At 31.0% G+C, this 19,648-nt stretch overlaps 2 protein-coding genes across 6 annotated transcripts in view; both read right to left on the reverse strand.

Annotated features, from left to right (window-relative positions):
• Window positions 1–4,598: 4,598 nt before the first annotated feature.
• On the reverse strand, window positions 4,599–6,860 carry LOC130442615 (glycine cleavage system H protein, mitochondrial). The gene is made up of 5 exons (XM_056776892.1): window positions 6,673–6,860; window positions 6,524–6,603; window positions 6,217–6,280; window positions 6,011–6,142; window positions 4,599–4,770 (listed from the first exon to the last, which is right to left on the reverse strand). The coding sequence occupies exons 1-5, from the start codon at window positions 6,785–6,787 to the stop codon at window positions 4,670–4,672; spliced, it is 492 nt and encodes a 163-aa protein (XP_056632870.1). The 5' UTR covers window positions 6,788–6,860; the 3' UTR covers window positions 4,599–4,669.
• Window positions 6,861–7,309: 449 nt separating this feature from the next.
• LOC130442606 (gamma-aminobutyric acid receptor subunit beta) overlaps window positions 7,310–19,648 on the reverse strand; it is a 103,009-nt gene continuing 90,670 nt past the window's right edge. For 2 of the 5 annotated variants that reach the window (XM_056776880.1, XM_056776879.1), the window contains exons 9-10: window positions 18,709–18,842; window positions 7,310–17,663 (exon numbers count right to left, since the gene is read on the reverse strand). In XM_056776880.1, coding sequence (XP_056632858.1) covers window positions 17,346–17,663; window positions 18,709–18,842 — 452 coding nt within the window. In that variant the 3' untranslated portion in view covers window positions 7,310–17,345. Of the gene's footprint in view, window positions 18,843–19,648 lie in introns of all 5 variants that reach the window. The other 3 variants (XM_056776878.1, XM_056776877.1, XM_056776881.1) reach the window with 2 other exon arrangements.

Below are 19,648 nucleotides of genomic sequence, written 5' to 3' on the forward strand. Positions count from 1 at the left end.
AAGCTTGCTTAATGACATCAAAGGATTCAAGCCGAAGCGCTTGATCGGCGTCTCAAAAGACAACTGGCGAAATAATAAAAAAAAAAATGATTTTGAAACAACCTTTTTAGTAACAAAAATACAAATACAACACGAACATTCGCCGTAATTTTTTTTAATAAATTATAAATGTGTCCTATTTTGTAAATGATGATAATTTTATCGGAATCAGCACGTTAAAAATCAGACATTAACGAAATCTAATTAATTATATCATGATAGAAACATGACTTGTTACTGATAGGTCGAATCAATGTTAAAAAAGATACGGTAGGTTATGCAAGAAGATAAAATGTTTTAAGATGGTTCTATAATCTATTAGTAATATATTTTTGTTCGAATCCATTGTCCTTCAAACTTCGCTAAAATATGACATTAATCCATTTATCCATCAAATATACACAAAGCAATTTAAAAAAATGCAGTTTTAATGGTTCATATTATTTTAATCAATTAAAACGAATGAAACTATTAACTTATCAAGGCAAATTAAAATATTATCATAATAAATGATGATTACACGTGTTAGTGTTTCATAATTTCCATCAATTACTTTAGATTTTCTACCAGCACACCCGTCCACGCGTTGCTGTGGCTGGTGAATGTGATCGTAGGTTAGGTTAGGTTATGTTAGGTTAGGTTAGGTTAGGTTAGGTTAGGTTAGGTTAGGTTAGGTTAGCTTGGTTGTACCGAATGAATCGCAAACGTTCACTTTCAATCTTAGCAAACATATCCACAACGTATTGATGATACAACTTTTTTATTTAATTCATCACCATTTACTGGATCACACCGTTTAATGTTGATATGATATCCATCTTGTCTTTGCCAGTACTGGAGTGCATCGTACGACCGGTGTAGATCTAAAATTCTACTCACTGAATTATCACGGCGTGTAATTTTTATGGATCTGTTGTCAACTGGATCACCGATCATAATAATGGCAACTTCATCAACGGTTGGTGCATTGAATCTGCCGGCGCGTTCTCCCAAAGGTACTACGTCCACTTTGATGCCAATTTGATAAATTACGACCATCAGATGACAAATCATAAACTTTGGAAGCAAACATTAAATTATAAATATATATAAAATATATCACATTAAAGTGTGGCACCATCTATGAGGTGCAAAAGACAAAATTTTACAGTTTTCTGTAAAGAAATTCGCTTAAGGCGCCATCTGTTCTTAAGTTGGACCAAATTACATATATATGTATTGAGTTAATTCGGAACATACACACATACACACATACACATTGAATTTTTATATATTAAGATTTTCAGCATCTTTACATTCGATTATACCTGTTTAAAATGGCGTTCTAGTCTAATTCGTACCACGTGACCGAGTTTGACGTTCTATTCCAGTTTCGTGCGTCAACTATAAAATTTTAATTTTTAATAAAAGTTTCAACTCGTGATCGTGATTGTCATGAAGATTAGACAACTCGTGACGGAAGATTATATATATATATATATATATATATATATATATATATAGCAGTCTAATATTCTAATAAGACTTTTATGTAAGTGAGAATATTTGGATGGTGGTGATAAAATAATTGGAACAGCACCAAAGACTATATAAAATCTGCCATTTTTAACTTGTCACAAACACACACACCACGTTATCTGATTGAAGAATGCATACCCGGAGAATCAACGGATGGGTGCGAAGAAGGACATTCCATCAAGCTCCTGTCATTTCGATAGGTTGTGAGTTCTATGGGAGATTCTGGGAAGTCTTATTTTTTGTTAAGAGATTAGCCCGTTGGCTGTAAAATCTTGGCTTCTTTTTCTGGGCGTCTTATTTGGTGTGTGTTTAGCTACCTCGGTTAAACCCTTTCAGACCTTCTTCGGCAAGAAAATATCTAATCCGAGTGGTCCTTCGCCTTCTCTAAAGCTGTCTCCGATGTATAACTCGACACCAGCTCATGAAATGCGGAGTTACCGCTAAACTTAGGATCTTGCAACGAATTTATTATTTCAATTTTACAAAGGGTGGTAGAAATACTGTGGGTAGAATTTTAACCAATTGTGAGTGGGCATTATTATGGAATTTTACAAATTGCAGCGTCCGCAAATTTTTAAAATTCAATTCTCTATTGTATATTGTTTAGTACCTATCTAATTTAAAATACAATTTAAAGCATTTATAAATTCTTGGTTTTAATTTACGGATATTCCAGCTTTACAAAGTGGATTAGGTATTAAATACTCTTAGTGAATCCGTCTCGAGTTGTATTATGTACTCGGGCTACCTTTTCGTTTACCTGAAATATCCCTGTCCTGAGTTGGCGCATATTTTATTCTGATTGGATCGCCATGGTGTCAAAGTTTCGAGTGGCAGGAGCCCCAAAGGAGGAAAATAACAAGTTTTGTGTTTAATAACGAGTATAGGGTGATATAGAGTTGTCTCTCTTCCAATAATCTAGTTCCATTTACCTGCCACCATCTCTATATTTCATATTAAATCTCTATGCATAGTTTCGATAACCAAGAAACTGAAACTTTAGTGTAAAATCCTTGTGCGAAGTAACAACTATTAAATAAACTAGAATCTATTAAATAACTTAATAAATATCATTAAAGAATTAACACACAAAAATGTATTTGAAATCAAAAGTTTTTGTAGATCATGTATTGAATTTGTAATTTCCACTACAAATTGAACGCGACGTTCTAAATTTCGTTCTGGATTAGGATCCGCAATCAGATGATGGTGATCTGTCAAAAGTCAAGAAATGCTTGTTTAAGAGATTTCAAACGGGAACATTTAATCGGCATCGTACAAAATAATGTATATTTACTATTTTTTGATAATATCCGCTATCACTGGTTAAGATCATATAATATAGAGGATGTGTTATAAGTAATATCAATTTTTATATGCCTCAATTCAAACATGTCTCTAATTCAATTACGAATGGAATTGCTTCAATTTTTTCCATTCATTTTCTCTTTGTTCATTGTCGATGCAGTATGGAGTGCGATAAATATGAAATTCGTATATAATTAAGCAGCTGAGGCAACAAGTAAAATGTAAAATTTAATCGTTTTAATATTGAGGATTTGATTCTTGAAGACTTGTCAAAGTCACGTGCTCTCGAATTGTCAATTAGGCAATCGAATAAATCAGTTGATTTACGTCAAACTGCCCGCTATGGGGTAAACAATTGAGTTTCTCTTATGTACCCGTGGTAGTTTTACTGGGTTTTTCTGCTAGTGGGGGTTGTTTTGAATTGTTTTTTCGTTCCGTGGTATTGAAAGAATCCATGAATACTTTTTAGATCGGTTTCAGTGAAACTAATACAGCTAAAGATAAGTATTTTTGCAGTCAGTCTGCAAGTAAGTTTGTCTGTATGAGTTAATACTTTTTACAAGGATTTTACAATAATAAACAATTTAGTTGTTTAAAAAGTTTAATGTCACATTTCCTGTGTTTTTCGAAGCATTATCGTTATACTATTTACATCAATCATAAATTTTTTCAACCTGATTACACACATATTAGATTTTTTTCGTTTCATATTTCAAAAAATATTCTGTTTTATAATTATGAATTATTTCATCTATAACACGTGCAAAACAATACAGTTACAGCTCGCTTGGTAACAAAAATTAATTACCATTTCGAGGAGTAATGGTGCACTATGAACCAAATTCTTATGCAAATCATTCATACCCATACATTGATGATGGTTTATAAACAATGTTAATCAATGAACTTCCATAATTATTCAATAAATATCAGAAATAATACGATAATCGAATCGAAGTTTACATGGTAATTAGCTCTCTGATCATATTCCACAATTATCATTCAAAAATTTGTATATTTGTACAATAGAAATAAATCTCAAATATCATAGGAAGTTTAAACTTTAACAATTTAGAAAAAGTGTTAAGCATACTATTGTATTTTTATTAAAAAATCAATCATTAGGATACTTAGTAAATTTACTATACATTGTTGTGACTACGAGGATGGTTCCAGAAGTACTTAGCCTGATAGTTTCCCATATACTGTACAAATTCAAGTGGACACAGAGTTTATGAAACAACTCCCTCTAGCATTCACGTTACTAATTAAATTGCTTAGAATTTATATATTTCGTATTACTGGACAAAAGTTTTTCAAAACAACATCAAGTTTATAAAAATCCAATAAGCAGAACCAGACTTACAGTAATTTTTTCATAACCAGTTTCCCACTCTCCCCCACCATTTATTTGAAGAGATACATTAAATCTTGTTTAATAAAAAATGCGCAGAATTTATTCAAAAATTCGATTATTGTATATAAAATGCTAGTTAATTGATTAAATTTTGAAAAAAATTGCTTTTTCAATTCTATACTTTCAAATACGCCCTCTAGTGGTAGACCTAATATTCCGAAAATAGTTTGTATGTTTTCCTCGTAGCCATTTTTGTTGAATTTTTTTCTTCTCTGTAGCTGTATTATAAGCCGTACCTGAGATATAGTCGACAGCCATTCTATTTTGATTTCCCAGTAGATTTTAGTTTATTAGGATATTCATGATAGAACACTAATCATTATTTTTATTTTTTTATTCACATATAAAGTTACAACAAAAAAATAACATATTTCCTAACAACTGTTATTAATGAGATTCTACAGTTTTCAAAAATTCTTTGTACTTATCTTCAGTCATTAATTCTTTTATTTCACTTTCATTGGATAATTCTACTTTGAATAACCATCCTGAAAACAAAATTAGAAAAGAAATTTTTCACTTTTCACCATTCAGTTTTAATTTTTAACCCAAATTAAATTACTTATAATCATTGATAAATAAAAAACTTGGTACAACTGACAACACAATAATTGACTATTTATTAACTAAAAGACAAAAATTAGAACTACTACAAGATATTAAAGTTACAAGGCAGGAGGATATTTGCAGTTTCAACTATCTACTAAAAATGATAAAAATATAAGAAAAAAAATAAATAAAAATCGTAACAAAAAAATTAAATACTATAAATTAAAAGAAGAACAATACCAAGTATATTAAATAATCACTTAGAAGGGAGAGTACAGGAAGTAGAAAATAATGAAAATTTAGAAATAGTGTAACGAACTCTTCCTTTGATATGGACCGTAAAGTCGGTCCTGTTCTAGTACATAAATCCACTATAAATTTTAATGCATGCGCCGAGAACTTTTCATTCGACGGCTATATTATTTATTTTACCATTTGTTACCTGTTTAAATTATTTAACTATTTTTACCAAGATGATGAAGTCTTTTTGTTCATTTACGGAATTCTAGAGATCTCAAGACTCCAAATCATATAGAAAGCTGAAATGTATTAACATTCAGAGGGAAATAAATTGACACTTATTATTAGTCAAACGATATCATCCCTGAGGGGCTCCACATATGGTAAAAGTATGTAAAGGTACTCATAAAAGAATATTATAAATATGAAATCTTAAAGTCTTATTGAGCTAGCTCTATTATGTACAAAGATATTCAATTTACTGCTGATGTCTGCAATACCCAAATTGCACGGTTTAATAAAAATGGCCGCCTCTTCCAGGAGGAGCTAAATTAAAAAATGTTCCTCCTAATTATAAAGGTAATAACATAAAAAAATTGTCAAAATCAAAAAATAATGAAGCACCCAAAACATCTAGTCGTACTAATATAAAATAATAAAAGACTAGAGTAAGAAATAAAAGAAACCTAGGAAAAGTTGGTAAAAGATTGAATGCAATGAAAGCATCATTTTTGAAAAAGAGAAAAGTACATAAAAATTAACGAGGTAAAAAGGAAATAAATAATAAAACTAAAGATAACACCAGATAGAGATGAAAATATATGAAGCACAGTTGAGATATCTACATATATCTAGAATACCTCAAAACAAAATACTACCAAAAAATCGTTTGAATCGAAAATATCAAATGAAAATTCCAAAAAAATATGAGATAATTACCTTTTTCATAACAAGAAGTGTTTATTAATGAAGGTTTATCTTCTACTTCGTTATTTTTCTCCAGAACTTTCCCAGATATAGGACTGTATATTTCACTAGCTGCTTTCACGCTTTCCAAAGCCCCACATTCGTCTATTAAAAAATTAAACTAATATTTATCCCTCGTATATTTCTCAGTAATTACCTAAGCAGATTTTTTTACTAACCTTTCTGTTTAAGAACTGTATCTACATCAGGTAATTGTGCATAAACAACATCCCCCAAAGCTTCCTAGAAAAATAATTCCATACTAATACATTTTAACCAAAAACATGTTTACTAATTTTATAATTCTTAAAAGACGAGATTAAATACAAACTTATTGATAAATAGAATGCTATTTTTGTGACATTAATTGATAACCTCTTCAATGTCAGCTTATCAAAAGAAATTATTTGCCTCGCAGGGGGTACGAAATGGAAACTTCCCTTAAGCTCACATTCAAACGTTAATAAATTCTAACAAAAACTATACCTGAGCATATTGAGATATCCCAACTATCCCTATTTTTCCTTGCACCTCAACCCATTCATGTTTATTAGTATATAACCTTTCTGAAATACATTATTAAATAATTTTAAATAAATTATCTTTACTTGATGTTGAGGTTTACCTCAACTTACCTGCGAATGCGCAGTTTGACACGTGAAAATATCTTGATGAAACTTTGATTAATTGACTATAACTAGTTCTTTTCGCTATATTAAAAGCACCAGCAAAAACACGAGTAACAGCCATTTTCTTCACTATTTTCTGTATTCGGAGATAAATTCTGTAAGACTTTATTTCTTAACATTAAAAAAACATAACAGCGACATCTAGTTGAGAAATCATACAAATTGCGTAATTTATTAGATTAGTTGACATTGAGTTATTAGTTGAAATAATAGAATAGATATATTTGACGAATTTCGTGATAAATAGGTAACGAATTATGAAAATATAATGTAAATAGATCAATATTTTTTATTTATAATATATATATATATATATTTATAATTTTGATTCAATAATCACTATCCTGACATCTGTTATTCAATAGCTGTAGCATACTAATTCTCTTTATATGTATTGAATTTCTTCTAATACATTGGTCAGGCTCGTATCTGCTTTTTTGTCATTTTATAATTGGATCATCAAAGAAAATTTTAATTTTCATTGAAATTATGAAGCTATAAATAATTTTAAATGTGTATTCCTGATTTGAAAACATGGATTAATAAGGGGATATGTAAGGATAAAATAAAGCACAAATAGTTTCAATACTTTTTTATTTAAATAAAAACGCCAAACAGTATAATACCTACGCAATACGTAGTTAATAAATAATTGGAATGTTTTTCAAATATAGTACATACAACTCTTTCTTATCATTTAGAATATTTAATAGTGAGCAATAGTCGCTCGCAGTGCGGGTCGGGAGATGCTGAAACGGGTCAAACCATTCAAGTATCGACCCATCAAGAACTCCCTTCCCTAACGAGCCCGCCGCCACTGACAATAGCAAGCTCTGGCTCCGGCCTATCTTCTGTCAATCGTGTCTGTATACAAGGTCAACTTTTGGCTTTATACTAACTCATTAATAAGAAATAAATCATACAGAATGAATGACTCATATGGTTTCATTTATTAATCTCTGTGGTATGTCCTTGACTCATTACTTTCGGATTCAGATGTTCAGCCCTAAATTAAGCACATATATAAATTTAACTGTGTGACATAACATATCTGGGGCTTTGAACCTCATTACTTATCCCTATAGAATATAAAGCAATAAAGTTATAATTTATCTAATCTAATCCGGCTCTGCTCTGTATTTATATTGTCGAGTGAAGTTGTTGTCACATTTCATTGAAATTTTGACTGAAATATCGGCAAAACACATATTTTTAGTTTTGTGTGAGTTTTATCAATGTATCTTGTCTAACATAAATGAATTATTACCATTTTAAAAATCTCGAGATGTAATGTCAATGAACTAATAGGGAATAAGACCAGGGCCGTCTCGTACACTAATTTTATTGGATTATTAACAAACAATATTTTGAACTGTCGAATTGTGATTTTGATGGTTTAATACGGATTAAGAATACGGCTATCTCGACCTATTATTTTTTTATTTTGATAGTATATGAGATTATACATATTATTCCATGGTAATGACAGTCATAACGCAAAAATTAAATCAATATCACTGTACTATTATTCGAGTCGGGAAAGTATGACATCTTTTGATTAAATTGATCAAATACACATTCATGAAAACTTTTGATCTAATTATAACCTTTGAAAGTTTTGAAACTACCTGAAGCTAAAAATAAATATTTCAATGTTATTGCCTACTACATGTAATGGAATATCTCACTGTAACATAAGCTGTTGTTACCTAAAAATATCATTAATTGAAAAATGTTTATTCATATACTCGTAATACTGGTTGCATAACATTCGAAATAGAAAGCAAATTTTAATTTCATGATCAGCTAAACTATATATTAATTTTTGTATTAATTGACTATATCTTTGCACATTATACCACATTTTAACAGAAAATTTATTATTTTTAAGTTGACCTTGACCTGTTAATTAGAAATTCGTCAAATGCTGACGTCAGTTTTCGGTATGCTCGCTGTTCGGGGTGCAGTTTACAGCGTGTCAATTTTTTTTTCATAAGAAGGAAGGTTTTTTATGATTTACTCTGTATATTGCTCCAGAATCTTGCTCTGTGCTAAGTGCCTAAAAATATTAAACACTGGAGTGACGGTACGGTGTACAAACTAGGGAAAGTTTTTTTTCGGGAGCGCGTCATATCTTAAAATCCTTCTTACAAAACTAAGTTTTTATTTTTTTTGGATTCACATAGTGAATATTATAGGAAACTTTGGAAAACATATTTATCTGGAAAATAGTGAATGGTTTATTAGCAAATATTTGACTTTATTTAAAAAATTTTAAGAAACTAAAAAATTTTATTATCTTAAAATAATATTTAGTACGTCTCTGGTTATGAGGTAATATCTGTTACTTGCTATGTTGCCAAGCATTTTCTTTTTTTGTATGAAGTTACTTTTTGAAACAAATCAAACGATATAAATCCAGATATTGTAATGGAATGTTTAGTTATATAAAAAAGATTTAACGATTCTTAATTCGCTCGTTTCCAGCCTGTCTTGGTCAGACGCACTCACAAATTGTCTTAATGCGAATTAATTATTAATAATTCTGTGGCGCTAATTTATTATATTTACAGTGTTTCTAGGTATTTCTTTTTTTTATTTTGGCTACGAGCGCGTGTACTACCTATTTTTTGTATATATATAATTTTATTACAATAATATTTTTATAATACATTTTTAGAATTTCGTTTTACCGTTTTTTTTTCTCAAACGGTTTGCATATATTTTTCTGAGGAATATATACAGTGCGTTACATGAATATTCATACGATGTAGGTAATTATTATTGTTCTGCGCAAAAAATTCAGTAACAACCAGTTAGTTAAAATTCATAGTTATGTATGCTCATGTTACAAATTACCATAGTTTCTTGGAATTACCAGAACGCTGGCAGCATTGTATACACGAGTATTACTACTAATTTTCACCATGTTGTTACCGAGTTTCTTTTGATACCATACATCAATGGCTTAGTTATTCATAAAAAGACTGTATAACTGGAATGTAATACGTAATATTGGTACAGAAGTTTTGATATTTAATTAGTAATCATGATACTAATAAACATTTTAATTTTTTCTACAAAAATATGTATATGGAAAAACGAAGGCGGAAATTTTGAGGTTATGCGAGAAAATTAGTGATAGTTTATTATTGAAGTGTATCTTTACATCTGTCATCTGTCAAAATTGTCTGTACAAGTTCTTCTTAGTACATCGAATAAGTTTATTACCAACGTCTTTACATGTATCCAGCTTCATTTTAGATTCCTTTTTGGGTTAAAACTTCTCTAAGAAATCCTTAAAACGTATCAAAATCTAGGCTGACATTTATATTCTATTTAAAAATATATCAAAATTTCTATACCAAATATGACAGGTTTTTGTAAGTTGTAGTGATCTTGATACAGTTTTTATCTATCAGGATCTATTTATTACAAAAAAATTCAAGATGATACAAATAATGAAATTCGTATTAAAAGCCATCAATTGGTAAGTACAGCACTGTACACTAACATAGATAAATCAATTTGATAAAGTATTGGGTAGTTCAAATATAACTGAATCAAGATCTCTACTATATGGAATAAGTGTCGATATACGTGCTACCTAACCTATATAGCTGGGCTGTGCGCGTGGAATAGGTATAAAACGCCATTATGTACAAGGGTGATTATAAAACAGTATCTCACGTTTGTAGTGAAACATATTTGCAACACCGTTTACGATAATAATATATACAAGATGTTTTTTGAATATATAGGTATGTCCCACTAGGCACGACTATAATTTTTTTATATTATATTGTAGCAAAAATTCCAACTAATATATTTAGACAACGTGAATATGTGGAACTTTCGTTTCGGACATCCTGTATGTATTTTCTAATTGAAGCCTTTACGTATCCACTACAATGACAGTTATTTTATACAGTACGTCATTTCTAATAAAAACTTCAATTTGTACCGTTTGATTTTCGATGTGTTTGGCAAGTATGTCAGTACAGAAAGAGTATTTTTAATGTTGCAGACCGGAAGTTCTGATAATATATAATCCTTTCAGTTCAACTACAAAAATCTTTGTTATTCCTATTTTATAATTTAGTTTTCATTAACCACAAAGTTTTTAATTATTTTAAATAGAATCACAAAGTAATTTAACCTTTAACCTCGCCTCAGTTTGTCTTAATTTCAATATTTTAATCTTACTATTCTTTGTTTATTGATATTTAAATGTTCTAGTAAGTCGTAAGTAACTTTTTGAGAATCACAAAATAATAAGTTTTAATATTATTTAATATATTGTCCTACTTTATTTATCTTGTATTTTTTCTAGCAAATCTTTTACTCTAGGGCAACTCTATCGGATTTTATTGGAAGGTGAAATTACCAGGTTCAATATTGAGTTTTTTTGACAAATTCTTGATGTACTTTAAGAGTTGTTTAAGAATAAATTGTAATAATCCGCTGCTAAAGCAACTATAGTGTTTAACACAATCTTACATGGAATATGGAATATGGAAAAAGCAGTAGTTTTAATTTATGCGTTTTTAAAAATCAAGATGATGTAGTTGTCATAATATTTAGTGGAAACCAATTTTCCAATGAAACCGGAAATAGTTGAAATACTTTATATGCATAATGTTTATCCAGAAATGGACTTATCCAAACAGTGCATGATGATGCTTTCATACAGGTAAGATTTCATACTTTACTAGTTACTGTTCTGACCAACTGACTTTGATTATTTTTGGATAAATTTCAAGTCTCGAGGATGTTTTCTATTTATTTTTGGATACAGTGTTCTTGAATATGACAGGAAGGTGATAATTATCCTGTAGAGATTGATTTTGTGATAACTAGGAATCAATATAAGAGACGTAATTACATTTTTGAGGTATTTTAGTATATATTATTATGTAAAGTTTGAATTTTTTATCAATTTTAGACTTTTTCAAATGAAAATCACTTTGTGTATTCTTGATTATTAATATTAATAACTAAAAACACGTTTCGACCTATCACAGATACTTTTTTCTACTCCCTACTACGAATCATTTTTTGCAACGTTGACACATTGCAATATTTTAAGCAATTTTTACATTTTTTTTTAATCGCTATAAAAATTTTTGATATATTAGAGACCATGTTAATAAAAATACTGTAAAGTTATATAAAATACAGAAAATCCGGTATTTAACCTCGACTTTCATTAATATTTTTTTAAACTATATCTAACCGAATCTAGACTACCAGCGACTAGAACGTAACAACAAATAAATATTTAAACATTATTAAATTAAACAAAAATAATTTATGATATTCGTCTTGAAATATTAACGAAGATGTTCACAAATACAATAAATACAGTCCTGTTTATAAAGAAAAAACGGTTAATTTGAAATTGATTTCGGACAGGTATTATGTGAACACCTTGTATATAAATGTGTGTGTCGTGGTATGAGGTAAAGATCACAGAGAAAAAAATTAATGAAAATATATAGAAAAGTGAGTTGAATTTTAATAAAGTCTATTCTAAATATAGATTTTAGAAGTCATCGATTAAGCTGCCGATTTTGAAAATTCACATTTTCTGCGAAATATCGCTCCCATTTTTATATTTCAACTTTGGTATACCAGACAAAGTTTATTTTAACCAACGAATCTCAACGATTAAAATCAAATAGTTCCGTGGTTCGTTAAATTAATTCTCTAGTCTGTAATTCGTGAAAATTTTTACCCTGATTATCTCTTGGTTTTTTTTTATACGTATCGCTCGATTAGAAATCGTAAAAGTTGATTAATTTTTTTCTCCGGATCGAAAAAAACCTGAGAACTATTTACAACGACTCATCTTGGTGAAATAGAAGCCCTAATTGAAGAATGCTCAGTTCTTCAATTTTTTTTTCGCGGTAATTTCACGATTTCCAAAAATAGCACAGAAATTGCACAGCCGACTGAGCGATATAATATTTCCGTTAAACATAAAACTAAATCGATTTTTTTTTCAATAGAATCAACCTTCAAATTATTCGTTTTTTTTGTAAATGTTACGGGATCAAAAACTCATTTTTATATTTTATTTGTAACAAAACAAAAAACTTCCCTTCATATATTGATAAACGACAACCGTCACTTCCTTTTCAAAGCTTATTTTCCTTAATTTTTGAAACTAACAAACACGAATTTTGTTATTTCTGTTTTGAAAACCAATTTCTCGCTATCTCTTTATAAAGAAGCATCCACAAGAATGTATGTCGTTATTTAAAAGATAAGTTTACATATTTCAATATCCGTCATCGTTTTCCTTGTTATTTCCTTTAGTTTCAACTACTCTTCTACTATTCTATTCTGCATATTTTTGCTTATTACCCATTATTTTTTCGTTTTCTATTGATATGACTCAGTCTCAGGTCTTCTATTTTCTTTATCCACGTGTTTACTTTGTTTTCCATTATCTTAACTGTATCTTCTACGATTACTATATCGTCTGCATATACTAATCCGTCTATTTTTACCGGTTTTTCCTTCCTTTTCTTTTATTTTATCCATGAAATTCATGAATAGAAAAGGACTAAGACTATATCCTTGTTTTACCACCATTCTCATTCTAATCTTTTCTTTCTATTCAATCTTTCTTATGTTATCTTTAATGTTATATTTCTTTCGTTATCTCTGGTTATTTTTCTATTTTCCTTATACTCTTTTCCTTGTATTTCTTTATCTTTGTTTCGATTATTTTCTCATATGTTTTAAACCCAACTCACGATAAGCACATCGCTTTTTATTTTTCGTACATTGTGTCATCTCTTTTTTTTATGTATTGGTATCAATTGATTGTTTTCCCAGTCTCTGTGTATCTTTAACATCTATTTCTTTCTTGTTTCTCCCGAATGTTTCATCATTCTCGCTTGTTGTCATCTCCACGCGCTTTTCCCATTTCTATTTTTCCTATCGCTGCTTCTTCCCCTTCAATTTCTTTTCTAATCCTTCTATCTAACTCTCCGTAATTATAGTTATTTGCTTATTTTTCGATTTCTTTCTTGACTTTGTTTCTTATGGCTTTGTATGCCTCCTTCTCTTCTTTCATATTGCTTTTTCTACTTAACAATTTAATAAAGATATGAAGTATCTGTTTATTTATGTTCATTACTCGGAGTTTGTAAAGTACATTCACCTCAAGTAACGAGAATAGTGGACAGAAAGACATTAAAAATTGTCTGTGTATGACATGACTTCAAAGGAATAAAGTGAAATTAAGTTTGGGTTACGATTGCAGCATTTTCACTGTCCAAAAACCTTCAATATCAATTAAAACTAATTTTTTATTATGAATTCATGACGTTATAATATATTTTGAGGTCAATTTTATTGAATAAAATATGAAGTGATAAGTTTCAGCGCTTTCTCGCACAATTTCAAAACTACTTTTCATTTTCCTGTAATTGTTAGATCGAAAAAGCACTAAAAAATTGTAAAATCAAATACGGATAATAATAAAAAAAATGAAATTATTAAAAAATAATTATTTGAGAATAATTTCACATCACCAAGTTTTTGAAATAGTGAAAGGGACTTTATACGTGGTGTATTCATTAATTGATGAGTATTTCAACACTAATCTACGAGGCTCAGTTAATAAAAAATACGATTATCGTTCAATTTTTAGTTTGTCACTGATTGGATCGCCACGATTTTCGTAAAATGTGCTTTAGATATTATCTTCAGTTAAGTATATGTGAATTTTGAATTTCAAATTTACATATCACGTTTAATTGGTTAGGTAAAGTTGACTAATATTAACGTAAAACCCAAAAATGCATTTGAAACATGTTTTCGTTCGAAATTGAAATTTCGCAAATACCTCCAGATTTGTATCAACTTGTTTTTAGTTCGATTTTAATTTAAAAGCATTGTGCAGTATCATTTTGCTTTAGTTAATTGAATATATTCTAGATATTACAGTTAAACGTTATCTATATCAATTTTTATTCATATCAGTGCAGTTTTTGAGAGATAAGATGGCAGAAATGATTTTTTTTAGCTTAGATGATGCTTGTTTTTCAATTATAGTTTCTTGGAAATACTTGTCCGTTGCTTGAAATTCTCTTGGGTTATTAGACTGTCTAATAGCCACCAAGAAACATTCCTGCATTCTATCAAATTTTATTCATGACATAGCAGATACAGATACAGATTATGACCAGTTCGATTGCATCAACATATTGCTTGATTTAAAAGATTCTATGCAAGCTTATGTCTCAAACATTTGGTCTTTGTTTTGGATCCTTTAAACCTGTTTAAATCAAAGCTACAGTCGTTAGTTTGATTGCTTATTCAAAACCACGAATTTGGACTTAACCCGTTCGACTGGCGGCTATACATGAACTGACTGTTTGATTTAGAAGGCTTTGACCAAGTTAATGTCTTTTTGATCTTTTGTATCCTTCAAAAATTTGATTATTCCTTCCTTATATGTTTAGATTAGAGCTCCACTAGCAAGTTCAATTGCTTGCTTTTACCCATGAATTTGAACTTGTCATGTTCAAATTAAGACTTACTGGATTGCATCAACATATTGCTTGATTTAAAAGGCTCTGTCCAAGCTTATATCTCAAACATTTGGTCTTTGTTTTGGATCCTTTAAACCTGTTTAAATCAAAGCTACAGTCGTTAGTGTGATTGCTTATTCAAAACCACGAATTTGGACTTAACCCGTTCGACTGGCGGCTATACATGAACTGACTGTTTGATTTAGAAGGCTTTGACCAAGTTAATGTCTTTTTGATCTTTTGTATCCTTCAAAAATTTGATTATTCCTTCCTTATATGTTTAGATTAGAGCTCCACTAGCAAGTTCAATTGCTTGCTTTTACCCATGAATTTGAACTTGTCATGTTCAAATTAAGACTTACTGGATTGCATCAACATATTGCTTGATTTAAAAGGCTCTGTCCAAGCTTATATCTCAAACATTTGGTCTTTGTTTTGGATCCTTTAAACCTGTTTAAATCAAAGCTACAGTCGTTAGTTTGATTGCTTATTCAAAACCACGAATTTGGACTTAACCCGTTCGACTGGCGGCTATACATGAACTGACTGTTTGATTTAGAAGGCTTTGACCAAGTTAATGTCTTTTTGATCTTTTGTATCCTTCAAAAATTTGATTATTCCTTCCTTATATGTTTAGATTAGAGCTCCACTAGCAAGTTCAATTGCTTGCTTTTACCCATGAATTTGAACTTGTCATGTTCAAATTAAGACTTACTGGATTGCATCAACATATTGCTTGATTTAAAAGGCTCTGTCCATGCTTATATCTCAAACATTTGGTCTTTGTTTTGGATCCTTTAAACCTGTTTAAATCAAAGCTACAGTCGTTAGTTTGATTGCTTATTCAAAACCACGAATTTGGACTTAACCCGTTCGACTGGCGGCTATACATGAACTGACTGTTTGATTTAGAAGGCTTTGACCAAGTTAATGTCTTTTTGATCTTTTGTATCCTTCAAAAATTTGATTATTCCTTCCTTATATGTTTAGATTAGAGCTCCACTAGCAAGTTCAATTGCTTGCTTTTACCCATGAATTTGAACTTGTCATGTTCAAATTAAGACTTACTGGATTGCATCAACATATTGCTTGATTTAAAAGGCTCTGTCCATGCTTATATCTCAAACATTTGGTCTTTGTTTTGGATCCTTTAAACCTGTTTAAATCAAAGCTACAGTCGTTAGTTTGATTGCTTATTCAAAACCACGAATTTGGACTTAACCCGTTCGACTGGCGGCTATACATGAACTGACTGTTTGATTTAGAAGGCTTTGACCAAGTTAATGTCTTTTTGATCTTTTGTATCCTTCAAAAATTTGATTATTCCTTCCTTATATGTTTAGATTAGAGCTCCACTAGCAAGTTCAATTGCTTGCTTTTACCCATGAATTTGAACTTGTCATGTTCAAATTAAGACTTACTGGATTGCATCAACATATTGCTTGATTTAAAAGGCTCTGTCCATGCTTATATCTCAAACATTTGGTCTTTGTTTTGGATCCTTTAAACCTGTTTAAATCAAAGCTACAGTCGTTAGTTTGATTGCTTATTCAAAACCACGAATTTGGACTTAACCCGTTCGACTGGCGGCTATACATGAACTGACTGTTTGATTTAGAAGGCTTTGACCAAGTTAATGTCTTTTTGATCTTTTGTATCCTTCAAAAATTTGATTATTCCTTCCTTATATGTTTAGATTAGAGCTCCACTAGCAGGTTCAATTGCTTGCTTGTAACCATGAACATATTGGTTGATTTAAAAGGTTCTATCCAAGCTTATGTCTCAAACATTTGGTGTTTCTTTTGGATCCTTTAAACCTGTTTAAATCAAAGCACAGTCGTTGGTTTGATTGCTTATTCGCAACCATTAATTTGGACTTTTTCCGTTCGAATGGTGACTATATATCAAACATTCGGTCTTTTGGATACCAGACTTGTTTTAATCAGTGCTTCGCTTGTGGGTGCAGTATTATAGGGTAGTATTCCTAAAAACCTGTAATTTTCTCACCGATAATAAAAACTGGAGGATAATGATCAAAAGCACATTTTCAAATATGTTTAAACCGAATATTTATTTATCCGATTCGAGCAAAACCAGATCGTCGGCTACCACATCGGAGATGTGCAAATATATGATCCAGTACATCAAGTTGAAGCACACGAAGCACACGGGAAACACTATCCTGGAATATTTATCGATATCCGAGGGCGTGATCCCGTATAATTTGTTGATATCTTTATTGGGGTGGATGATGTGTTGAGGAATCGGCGCGCCCGCTTCTTCGTCCGGACCTGCGCCTCCTCGATCACCGCCTCTACCGCCATTCACGGTGCTTTCGAGCGTACCGCCCTTGCTGTGCGCTTTCGGGTCGTGAACCTTGAAACGTACCTCCTGGAACAAATGTCCCCACTAACAAGTACACTGATCATAAATTAAAATCTAAACTACTCTTTAATCTATCCAAAACTATTGGGATATTCGTTAAACAAAAAGATGGAGATGCTTTGGGTTATTTCTTGGGTGGTATAGGGACAATTTCACGTGGATAGGGTATAATTTAGAATCCCCGTTATAGGTATGATTTTCTTATGGACTGGGATTGAGATGATTTTTAGAAGGAGGTTCCCTTTCGTTTTGGCATCCGCATACCGTGCGAGCAATTGATCTTTAACGTGAAAATATCTTAACAAAGGAAAATAATTTTCGTACAAAAGTAGCTATAGCTGCGGCCATGTCCCTAATGTCGACTGATGAACGATTTCATTGGTTTTCAATAAAAAGTTAAGTCATTAATCTCTTAGAATCGATTTGATGTTATTTCTCAAAAGGGTTGTCTAAGTAGTTTCCATCCTAACAAAGAATCAATACTTTTATCCACAACCACTTTTATTTTTCGATATATAGCAAATACGATAATGAAAATCTCTCCCGCAAGTAAAACTTTAAACTTAAGAAATGAAAGAAGTCGCTGGGGGACAGATCTGGTGAATACGGTGGGTGGCCAACCGAATCGAAAGTCAATTCGTGAATTTCACGGTCCAAAGGAAGCAAATCCAGCACCCAACGCGCGGATATCTCACGCATACATAAATATTTAGTTAGTACGTGGCAAATTAGTTCTTTTGATAAATCGGTAACCTCTTTAATCTCTCTAATTCTAATCTGATGGTAGTTCAGTACCATATGGTGAACTCATTATTTGGTGAAGAAGAAGAAGATGGTGTGTCTTCGAGTTCTTGAAAATATCACTTGACGTAATCTGCGAGAGAAGTTAACAAACATGCCTTGTTGGATATTTTTGATTTTATAGTTAAAATTAAAGAGAAAAATGAATCGAAAGTAAATAAAAAGGGTTAGTTGAAACTTATAAAACGAATTTTGTTGATGAATCAGTTATGAATTGATTATTGTTGCCAACTAGACGACTACTCACTGTTTGTTTGGGAGCATGATCATCCGGACCGCCGTCGACATTTAATTTTTTCTGTTCCGCTATTTTTTGTATTGCCAAAAACCTATTTTTTCGCATCTGTATTCGTTTCGCCATATAACCTACTGTAGCATATTCTGAAATCGAAATAAATTCATTAAATTATATTACAATAAAGAATCGATAAAATCATTTTCGAGGAAATTCGAAAACCACCTTGTACGTAAATGTTTAGTCGCCATGTTTCGAATTCATCGCGTATATAAAAAGATTCTTTTATCCTTCACTCGTAAAATTGTTGCTCCGTTGAGGCTCTTTTCTCATCCGGCGACCTTTCACATCTATTTTGCCGGGATTACTGCAACGACGGCAAAGCAGTGGCGTTACCACTATTTGAGGTTAGGATTTTTCAATGATTTATCTATGAACCCGATACAGGATTCTTCTCCTCTGCATAACTTGAGTTAGGATGTTTATAATGAGTTGGTGTGTGTTGGATCACAAGGACTCGTTACTTAGAAATGGCGGGTACAGTTGCGCGTCGTTTACCTGGTTAGAAGGGTTATAATTATATGAGGATCATCAAAAAAGGCTGGAAGTTCTTGTAACCGAAGAAAAACAGTGCATTTTCCTTGTGGGTTTCGAGGAAAAGCGCCTTCTGCTTAACCAGGTGATGTAATAACTCGTCATTTTCAAAAGCTTCATCGGCTTGACGAACTATTGGAACATGACATGGAGGAGAGACTCGTTAGGTTGTTTTTGGAAAATAGGATCAATTGGGTCATTTCCAGGATGGACCTGATATAAGATTTTCCTCTGCAAGGATTGTGGCGGTTTTACTGGAAATACTTGGGGTAAAAAAATTTCTAGACGAAGCAGACACCGTTTCAAAAATCGGCCATTTGGCTACTGAACGGGTTGACAAGGTTACAGAAAAACTTGA

The sequence above is a fragment of the Diorhabda sublineata genome, chromosome 4 (genome assembly GCF_026230105.1).
Source record: "Diorhabda sublineata isolate icDioSubl1.1 chromosome 4, icDioSubl1.1, whole genome shotgun sequence".
Lineage (NCBI taxonomy): Eukaryota > Metazoa > Arthropoda > Insecta > Coleoptera > Chrysomelidae > Diorhabda > Diorhabda sublineata.

What these genes read in the sequence shown, in the direction of transcription:
- LOC130442615 (XM_056776892.1), bottom strand. Translation starts at nt 6,787, where the DNA reads ATGGCTGTTACTCGTGTTTTTGCTGGTGCTTTTAATATAGCGAAAAGA. An exon ending in GGATATCTCAATATGCTCAG is followed by an intron (nt 6,281 to 6,523) that starts GTATAGTTTTTG and finishes TTATTTTTCTAG; the next exon opens with GAAGCTTTGGGGGATGTTGT. An exon ending in TACAGTTCTTAAACAGAAAG is followed by an intron (nt 6,143 to 6,216) that starts GTTAGTAAAAAA and finishes ATTTTTTAATAG; the next exon opens with ACGAATGTGGGGCTTTGGAA.